At 32.7% G+C, this 11,267-nt stretch overlaps 1 protein-coding gene across 1 annotated transcript; it reads left to right on the plus strand.

The window, feature by feature from the left end:
* The first annotated feature begins 250 nt into the window (after positions 1–250).
* On the plus strand, positions 251–10,157 carry LOC143242349 (solute carrier family 13 member 2-like). The gene is made up of 4 exons (XM_076485706.1): positions 251–541; positions 1,648–1,797; positions 6,852–6,967; positions 10,091–10,157. The coding sequence occupies exons 1-4, from the start codon at positions 422–424 to the stop codon at positions 10,155–10,157; spliced, it is 453 nt and encodes a 150-aa protein (XP_076341821.1). The 5' UTR covers positions 251–421.
* Positions 10,158–11,267: the final 1,110 nt, after the last annotated feature.

An 11,267-nucleotide genomic window follows, 5' to 3' on the forward strand; every position in this document is an offset into this window, starting at 1 on the left:
ATTCCAAACCAATATTAGTAAGAAGTCAGGTGTTATATTTTGATAAATCCAAACATTATTCACCTACATAATAGTCTTTTAATCCTTGAAAGTCAACGGGTATGCTTGTATTTATACAAGACAACGCGTAATCTTACTAAGCTAGTACATATAACTGACGAATTCACAAATCACATGATGCTCGATTTATCGGTCTTTTTTTTGTTGTTGTTGGGAATCAAGGTGTGGATATACCTTATGTTTAAACAATAAATATGGTACGACAAAAGTCTATTGTTTTATTTATCGGCACTTGACATGTTGTTATGACCATTGTCAAAACTTCAGCTGTTTTCTAAACCGAAGACGTCTTTAGATTATCTTTATTTTTGTAATAGGTCTTCTACTCATCCATTTCAAATTTTCACAAGAACCGCCAATAATGAATTCTTCGGAAGTTAGAAAACGAATAATTGGGGCACTTAGCGACTGGAATAAGATAATAATTACAGTAGGTGCGCCCTTGATACTGCTGCCGCTGCCCTTATCGGCTGGTACTCAGGTAAAATCGCTATTTCATTGATACTCAACCCACAGACCCAGACAAAAATTTTAGGGCTATTCAGGTTATTCAAAATTCTATATGATGTTGTCAACTACCAGAATATTAAGCCTAATCATATTGCTCTCAACCCTTTTGATACAACCCACTATAGGAATTTTAGGGTTAGTTAGATTATTGATAATGTATATATATATATGATCTAAACCAGTAATTTTAGGCTTAGCAATATTGTTCATAAGTTTGTATGATCTGCAAAGGGAATTTTAGGCTTACTCAAATTATTCACGTTCATATAATCTAATACAGTAGTTTTAGGCCTACTTAATTATCCGCAAGTTTATATAATCTAAAGCAGAAAATTTAAGACGAGACAGTTAATTCACAAAGGTATTTGATATGATCCAGTTATGAGAAACCGATATAAATACTTTAATATTTTAAGCTCTGTTTCTGGGTAGTTATAATACCAAAACATACTTTTCTCCAGGAATACTGGATTGAAGCAAAACTTTGTAGACACAACATAAGCGAAAAGTGATAAAAGCATGTGTTGTAATAATGTAATAATTTAGTAAGCTGGATTCTTGTAACTCATTTTCCTCTTTAAGCGGACAGTTTTATAAAATGTTCATATTTTTTATCAAATATGTTATCTTTCCTTTTATGATAAAAATTAGTGAATAAAGATTGTTCGTTATTTCTTTAACACATATTTTAGACAAGCCTAACCTCACTTGCTTTTGCCAGGTGTATTGTATCGTGTGTAATGTTTACACGGCAATAACTTATGTGTTGAATTTTGTCTTTGAAATTCATTCATTTCTGAAAACTATCTTTTCTCTATAACAAAGCGGAATCGGACTATCTATTGTGTTCACCGAAAGGAATCTAACTCATGATTTTAGCGTTGTAAATCAGTAGACTTACCGCTGTTCCAAAAGTATAATTATTGAGTTTTAAATAACATTTATTTATAACAAACGTAATTTATACAAAGTGCTTAACGTGCGAGTGTTTTTTTTTTTTTTCATTTCCAAGAGTCACCTAAGTATTTTTAACGCCTTTTAACATGTAATTAATTAATAAAATCATATGGATTTCAGGAATCAAAGTGTGGATTTCTTGTGTTACTGATGGCTGTTTATTGGATGACTGAAGCAATTCCACTTCCGGTTACAGGCCTACTTCCTGTTGTGTTCTTACCACTGATGGGCATCATGGATACCACTGCCACCTGTTATCCATATATGAGAGTAAGTTTACACTTTAAATATTTCTTTTACTACTGAGCTTACATTTTAAATACTTCTTTTACTACTGAGCTTACACTTTAAATACTTCTTTTACTACTGATCTTACACTTTAAATACTTCTTTTACTATTGAGCTTACACTTTAAATACTTCTTTTACTACTGAGCTTACACTTTAAATACTTCTTTTACTACTGAGCTTACACTTTAAATACTTCTTTTACTACTGAGCTTACACTTTAAATACTTCTTTTACTACTGAGCTTACACTTTAAATACTTCTTTTACTACTGAGCTTACACTTTAAATACTTCTTTTACTACTGAGCTTACACTTTAAATACTTCTTTTACTACTGATCTTACACTTTAAATACTTCTTTTACTACTGATCTTACACTTTAAATACTTCTTTTACTACTGATCTTACACTTTAAATACTTTTACTATTGAGCTTACACTTTAAATACTTCTTTTACTACTGAGCTTACACTTAAATACTTTTTTTACTGAGCTTACACTTTAAATACTTTTTACTACTGAGCTTACACTTTAAATACTTCTTTTACTACTGATCTTACACTTTAAATACTTTTTTACTACTGATCTTACACTTTAAATACTTCTTTTACTACTGAGCTTACACTTTAAATACTTCTTTTACTACTGAGCTTACACTTTAAATACTTCTTTTACTACTGATCTTACACTTTAAATACTTCTTTTACTACTGAGCTTACACTTTAAATACTTCTTTTACTACTGAGCTTACACTTTAAATACTTCTTTTACTACTGTTAACAATAGAAAAAAGTGCAGTCTCTCTTTGTTTCTATATCATAAACCACAATAACAGTTCATAATAGAGATCTCAAGAAATTACACAAAACCCTAATAGAACGTTCTGGCATAAATTACCTAAATGAATAAAAATTGAGTTCAGACAACATATTAAAGGCTTTACTGTCGACTGCTAAGACTGTACACATATGTAAACTGTACAAGATAACCACACATGTTACACTTATAAGTAACAGAAATCTGATAAAACAGTCTCACTACACTTATTATTATTCTCTTGTCATCATACAACGAAGACTGTTTGGTATACTGTACCAAAACCTTTTATAAAATAACTAAGGTCATGAGGTATTGACAAGCTGATTTTGTATCTTCTATATTTCACAATGGAAATGTTGTTATCATTACCCCTTGAAGGTAGCTTTCTTACAGACAGTTGGTGTTCCTTTTAAAAATATTAAGTACAAGGTGAAACAAGAATCAATAATAGATGTACTTTAGAGTAGTGTAACATGTAGATACTCAATGCTTTGTACACTGTACAATCGGTGTCTTTAGGAAGCAAACTTCTATTATGTATGAAATGAAGTAGTAAAATAAATTCAATACATATCATGTTAAATCTTATGATATACATTCGTAGAATAATTATTTTAAAAGACAAAAGATTTTTAAAACCTATTTTTCAGACTATGTTTTATTTGAAAAGGCTGTTTTTTCTACTGATAAATATTTATACGTCCTTAGTGAGAATTGTGTCTTAGTGTAAACATGTATTGGCCAATTGCCATGCATTATATATAGATAATTTAGTTACAGAGAAACAATAAATATTTAACAGTATACTCAATGACAATATTCAGATCCATCTTAACATTTGATATCTTGAATTAATGTGATCAAATAGTCAGTAGCAACAGTAAATCATAATGAACTGTACCAGCTACCTGCTTGTTACTTTCATTATGATTACAATTTATTAAGTTAGCTAGCACATCAACTAATCTTTTACCCAGAGATGAATATAAAGACAACAAAGCAAATAAAATAACAAAAAATTGGGAATTTAAAAATGTCAAACTAGTAAAAAGTAAGGAAACAAGACTGGCAATATTGTAGAAAAGCGCTATAAGTACGTAGACATACCGCTATGTTCGTAGGTAGGCTTACCTTTCTTTATTAAATATTTCCTAGTAGACATACCGCTATGCTCGTAGGGAGGCTTACCTTTCTTTTATTAAATATTTCCTAGTAGACATACCGCTATGCTCTTGGGGAGGCTTACCTTTCTTTTATTAAATATTTCCTAGTAGACATACCGCTATGCTCGTAGGGAGGCTTACCTTTCTTTATTAAATATTTCCTAGTAGACATACCGCTGTGCTCGTAAAGAGGCTTACCTTTCTTTATTAAATATTTCCTAGTAGACATACCGCTGTGCTCGTAGGGAGGCTTACCTTTCTTTATTAAATATTTCCTAGTAGACATACCGCTATGCTCGTAGGGAGGCTTACCTTTCTTTATTAAATATTCCTAGTAGACATACCGCTGTGCTCGTAAAGAGGCTTACCTTTCTTTATTAAATATTTCGTAGTAGACATACCGCTATCCTCGTAGGGAGGCTTACCTTTCTTTATTAAATATTTCGTAGTAGACATACCGCTATGCTCGTAGGGAGGCTTATCTTTCTTTATTAAATATTTCCTAGTAGACATACCGCTATGCTCGTAGGGAGGCTTACCTTTCTTTATTAAATATTTCCTAGTAGACATACCGCTATGCTCGTAGGGGGCTTATCTTTCTTTATTAAATATTTCCTGGTAGACATACCGCTATGCTCGTAGGGAGGCTTATCTTTCTTTATTAAATATTTCCTAGTAGACATACCGCTATGCTCGTAGGGAGGCTTACCTTTCTTTATTAAATATTTCCTAGTAGACATACCGCTGTGCTCGTAGGGAGGCTTACCTTTCTTTATTAAATATTTCCTAGTAGACATACCGCTATGCTCGTAGGGAGGCTTATCTTTCTTTATTAAATATTTCCTGGTAGACATACCGCTGTGCTCGTAGGGAGGCTTACCTTTCTTTATTAAATATTTCCTGTAGACATACCGCTATGCTCGTAGGGAGGCTTATCTTTCTTTATTAAATATTTCCTGGTAGACATACCGCTGTGCTCGTAAAGAGGCTTACCTTTCTTTTATTAAATATTTCGTAGTAGACATACCGCTATCCTCGTAGGGAGGCTTACCTTTCTTTATTAAATATTTCGTAGTAGACATACCGCTATCCTCGTAGGGAGGCTTACCTTTCTTTATTAAATATTTCCTGGTAGACATACCGCTATGCTCGTAGGGAGGCTTATCTTTCTTTATTAAATATTTCCTAGTAGACATACCGCTATGCTCGTAGGGAGGCTTACCTTTCTTTATTAAATATTTCTAGTAGACATACCCTGCTGTGCTCGTAGGGAGCTTACCTTCTTTATTAAATATTTCCTAGTAGACATACCGCTATGCTCGTAGGGAGGCTTATCTTTCTTTATTAAATATTTCCTGGTAGACATACCGCTGTGCTCGTAAAGAGGCTTACCTTTCTTTTATTAAATATTTCGTAGTAGACATACCGCTATCCTCGTAGGGAGGCTTACCTTTCTTTATTAAATATTTCGTAGTAGACATACCGCTATCCTCGTAGGGAGGCTTACCTTTCTTTATTAAATATTTCGTAGTAGACATACCGCTATCCTCGTAGGGAGGCTTACCTTTCTTTATTAAATATTTCGTAGTAGACATACCGCTATGCTCGTAGGGAGGCTTATCTTTCTTTATTAAATATTTCCTAGTAGACATACCGCTATGCTCGTAGGAGGCTTACCTTTCTTTATTAAATATTTCCTAGTAGACATACCGCTATGCTCGTAGGGAGGCTTATCTTTCTTTATTAAATATTTCCTGGTAGACATACCGCTATGCTCGTAGGGAGGCTTATCTTTCTTTATTAAATATTTCTAGTAGACATACCGCTATGCTCGTAGGGAGGCTTACCTTTCTTTATTAAATATTTCCTGGTAGACATACCGCTGTGCCTCGTAAAGAGGCTTACCTTTCTTTTATTAAATATTTCGTGAGTAGACATACCGCTATCCTCGTAGGAGGCTTACCTTTCTTTATTAAATATTTCGTAGTAGACATACCGCTATGCTCGTAGGGAGGCTTACCTTTCTTTTATTAAATATTTCCTTGTAGACATACCGCTATGCTCGTGGGAGTTTACTTTTCTTTATTAAATATTTCCTTGTAGACATACCGCTATGCTCGTAGGGAGGCTTACCTTTCTTTTATTAAATATTTCCTTGTAGACATACCGCTATGCTCGTAGGGAGGCTTACTTTTCTTTATTAAATATTTCCTTGTAGACATACCGCTATGCTCGTAGGGAGGCTTACCTTTCTTTATTAAATATTTCCTAGTAGACATACCATATGCTCGTAGGGAGCTTATCTTTCTTTATTAAATATTTCCTAGTAGACATACCGCTGTGCTCGTAAAGAGGCTTACCTTTCTTTTATTAAATATTTCGTAGTAGACATACCGCTATCCTCGTGGGAGGCTTACCTTTCTTTATTAAATATTTCCTAGTAGACATACCGCTATGCTCGTAGGGAGGCTTTACCTTTCTATTATTAAATATTTCCTTGTAGACATACCGCTATGCTCGTAGGGAGCTTACTTTTCTTTGTTAAATATTTCCTTGTAGACATACCGCTATGCTCGTAGGGAGGCTTACCTTTCTTTATTAAATATTTCCTAGTAGACATACCGCTGTGCTCGTAGGGGAGGCTTACCTTTCTTTATTAAATATTTCCTTGTAGACATACCGCTATGCTCGTAGGGGCTTACCTTTCTTTTATTAAATATTTCCTAAATTTTTTTCCTAGCGGTACCAAATAATACTAATTTTATAGCAACCTCTCTCTGATAGCAATAGCTTCCCAGTAGTACAGCAGTGTGCCTGTGGACTTAGAACGCTAGAAACCGGGTTTTGATCCATATCCGTAGTGGGCTGAGCACAGATAGTCCTATTCTCTACGTTTATGCTAAACTACAAACAAACGGATAATAACAAGCTTTCTGTACTGAAAGACGTTTAATACGCAGTTCTGAATTAGAGACAGTGATTTTTAAGTCTGTTTTACTTGTCTCTGTGCTGGTTTCTTATCTTAGTTACCTGTTTTTTATTGTTATTCTTACAGGATGCGATAATGATTGGTTTGGGTGGAATCCTGGTGGCTATAGCTGTAGAACACTGCAACCTCCACCAAAGAATTGCTTTACGTGTTCTCTTAAGTGTTGGAACAACACCCAGATGGTATGTTACTCCGTCTGAGATAATTAATGTGTAATAATCTTTTGTTTTTGGTGTTGAGGTAGTAAATATACCAATGGTTTCATGTTCACTGTCCTATAAATAAGACCTCTGGTCTCACGTTTTCTGTCCTATAAATAAGACACTGGTTTCATATTCTCTGTCCTTCAAATAAGACCACTGGTTTCATATTATCTGTCCTATAAATAAGACCACTGGTTTAATATTCTCTGTTTACAGACAAGACCACTGGTCTTATGTTCTCTCTCTTAAGTATTATCTAAAATGCTTGTGTCATGTATTTTGGCCTAACCAATAGGAAGGCCTCCGGTCTGATGTTGCACGCACTAAAACAAGAAGAAGGCGGCTGGTTATGTCCTAAGAAATAGGAAGCTTGTTGGTATCATGCTTTCTGCCCTGAGCTATACCAAAACTACTGGGTTCGTGCTCTGTGAGCTAAGGAGACATCTTTTTTGCTGTTATTTTTTGTAGGTAACAAGTAGACTTCTTTTAGCCTAAGGTGCTCGATGTAAATAACCCATGCTTGTCATATTGTTCTAATCTTATTGAATAGTGTAATTGACTGACTGTCACATAATAGAATTCTACGGCTGAAAGATCAATTATGTTTGGTGATGAGATTCAAGCCCCACACCGAAAACAGTTTGACAGGTATCTGCACAACTTGATAAATGTCAATATATTATGTGACTCCCTCTAGTGTCTAGATTGTGTACAACTTGATAGTTATCAACAACAGAACATTATGTAACTCCCTCTAGTGTCTAGATTGTGTACAACTTGATAGTTGCCAATTCGAATGGCCTGACATAGGTAGTTGGTTATGGCGCTTGGCTCGTAATCCGAGGATCGTAGGTTCGCATCCCCATCGTGCCAAACATGCTCGCCCTTTCAGCCGTGGGGGCGTTATAATGTTACGGTCAATCCCACTATTCGTTGGTAAAAGAGTAGTCCAGGAGATGGCTGTGGACTAGTTGCCTTCCCTCTAGTTTTACACTACTAAATTAGGGACGACTAGTACAGATAGCCCTAGTATTTTGCGCGAAATTCAAAAACAAACCAATGCCAATACATTATGTGGCTCCATCTAGTGTCTGCCCACTGTGTGTCTATTTCAATGTCTTGTTTGGTAATGTTTCTTTTACGTTCGAGAAGAAATTTGCACTCGTAAGTCTAAGTGAATGACAGATTTTGAAATCATAAGTTTACTGTTTGGAGTTATGCTGACACACTTTTATAAATGTTATACAGCAGTAATGATTAATATACAAAATGTGTGATTTTACATATTCTAAAAAACATTTTCGTTAATATTTGGTGCAGCTATTTCCAGGAAGAAAAGTTATCTGTGGAGATTATCTTCATGATGAAAATTAATATTGGTAAAACTGGATATAAAAAATGATCTGAAAATAAAATACAAGTCGATTTATTTCCAAGTTTTAGCGAATGACAGCAAACTAAATATGCGACTAACTTTTACGTAAATTACTTTAGTTTTAATGACAAATAGATTAAATATTTTATTTTAAGTCGCTGTTTATATTTCGATTTCTCTCTTTGGTGGTCAGTTATCAGAATGTCAATTTGCGTTCACACCAAGATTAACCTAATACGTAATCAGTTCTTATATCGCTGTTTATACTTAGATTAACTTAATACGTAATCAGTTATCACTTCTTGTATTGCTGTTCACTGTTAGATTAACCCCATAAGTATTCACTTATCACTTGTATTGCTGCTGATCACGGTTAGATTGACGTTAATAAATTTGAAGTTGATATATAGGTCTATGTTAATAACATTAATAAATTTGAAGTTGATAATTAGGTTTATGTTAATAATATTAAAACAATTGTAATTGATAATTTGGTTTATGTTAATAATATTAAAACAATTGAAGTTAATAATTAGGTCTATGATAATAACATTAATAAATTTCAGGTTGATATGTAGATCTATGTTAATAACATTAATAAGTTTCAGGTTGATATGTAGGTCTATATTAATAACATTAATAAATTTCAGGTTGATATGTAGGTCTATGTTAATAACATTAATAAATTTCAGGTTGATATTTAGGTCTATGTTAATAACATTTAATAAATTTCAGGTTGATATGTAGGTCTATGTTAATAACAGTAATAAATTTCAGGTTGATATAGGTCTATGTTAATAACATTAATAAATTTCAGGTTGATATGTAGGTCTATGTTAATAACATTAATAAATTTCAGGTTGATATGTAGGTCTATGTTAATAACATTAATAATTTCATTTTGATATTTAGGTCTATGTTAATAACATTAATAAATTTCAGGTTGATATGTGCAGGTCTATGTTAATAACATTAATAAATTTCAGGTTGATATGATATGTTAGGTCTATGTTAATAACATTAATAAATTTCAGGTTGATATGTGGTCTATGTTAATAACATTAATAAATTGTCTATGTTAATAACATTAATAAATTTCAGGTTGATATGTAGGTCTATGTTAATAACATTAATAAATTTCAGGTTGATATGTAGGTCTATGTTAATAACATTAATAAATTGTAGGTTGAGATTTAGGTCTATGTTAATAACATTAATAAATTTCAGGTTGATATGTAGGTCTATGTTAATAACATTAATAAATTGTAGGTTGAGATTTAGGTCTATGTTAATAACATTAATAAATTTCAGGTTGATATGTAGGTCTATGTTAATAATATTAATAAATTTCAGGTTGATATATTGGTCTATGTTAATAACATTAATAAATTTCAGGTTGATATGTAGGTCTATGTTACCATTAATAAATTTTAGGTTGAGATTTGGGTTCATGTTAATAACATTAATAAATTTCAGGTTGATATATAGGTCTATGTTGTAACATTAATGTAAATTTCAGGTTGATATGTAGGTCTATGTTATTACATTAATAAATTTCAGGTTGATATTTGGGTCTATGTTATAACATTAATAAATTTCGGGTTGATATGTAGGTCTATGTTAATAACATTAATAAATTTTAGGTTGATATGTAGGTCTATGTTAATAACATTAATAAATTTTAGGTTGATATGTAGGTCTATGTTAATAACATTAATAAATTTCAGGTTGATGTTGGGGTTTATGATGACTAGTTCAACGTTGTCCATGTGGATTGGACCAACTCTACTGTAGCTATGATGATCCCCATTGTAGACGCTGTATTAAAAGAACTGGACAATTCCATTGACCTCCCAGGTATGACCTTAAACAAATCATTTGTGAGACGTTGAACATATACAGTTTCAAACATTCAGTGACTTATGGATGAGTTTAGGCCTTCCAAAGTTTTCTCTCAGTGATTTCATACATCTGATTTAACATACATTTTAAATATCTTTCCTTCACTTTCTATTCTAGTGCCTTAAGGCACGAATATTTTTGTTTAATTCAGGCTCTCTTTCCAATATTTATGTATGGTGTTCATTTTACTGAAATTATTTAACTTTCAGTTTTGTATTCTGAACCATGGTAAATGAGGTAAATACAGTGGTCTTCCATTCTTATCAAACGTGGTAAGTGATGCAAATACATTGGTAGTTCTTAGGAAACATGGTAAATGATGTAAATACAGTGGTGTTCATTTTATGAAACATGGTAAATGTTGTAAATATACTGGCAGTTCTATTCTTAGAAAACATAGTAAACAGTGTAAATACAGTGGTAGTTCCATTCTTAGGAAGCACGGTAAAATGTAAATACAGTGGTAGATCCATTCTTAGGAAACATGGCAAATGCGTAAATACTGGTAGTTCTCTTCTTAGAAAACATGGTAAACAGTGTAAATACAGTGGTAGTTCCATTCTTAGGAAACATGACAAACAGTGTAAATACAGTGTAGTTCAATTCTTAGGAAACATGGTAAATGTTATAAATACACTGGCAGTTCTATTCTTAGAAGACATGGTAAACAGTATAAATACAGTAGTAGTTCCATTCTTGGGAAGTACGGTAAATGTAAATACTGTTGTAGTTCCATTCTTAGGAAACTTGGTAAACAGTGTAAATACAGTGGTAGTTCCATTCTTAGGAAACAAGGTAAATGATGTAAATACAGTTGTAGTTCCATTCTTAGAAAACATGGTAAATGATGTAAATACAGTGGTAGTTCCATTCTCATGAAACATGGTAAATGATGTAAATACAGTGGTAGATCCATTCTTAGGAAACATGGTAAATGATGTGAAAACAGTGGTAGTTCCATTCTTAGGAAACATGATAAATGATGTAAATACAGTGGTGTTC

This window comes from Tachypleus tridentatus, unplaced genomic scaffold, assembly GCF_004210375.1.
Source record: "Tachypleus tridentatus isolate NWPU-2018 unplaced genomic scaffold, ASM421037v1 Hic_cluster_2, whole genome shotgun sequence".
Lineage (NCBI taxonomy): Eukaryota > Metazoa > Arthropoda > Merostomata > Xiphosura > Limulidae > Tachypleus > Tachypleus tridentatus.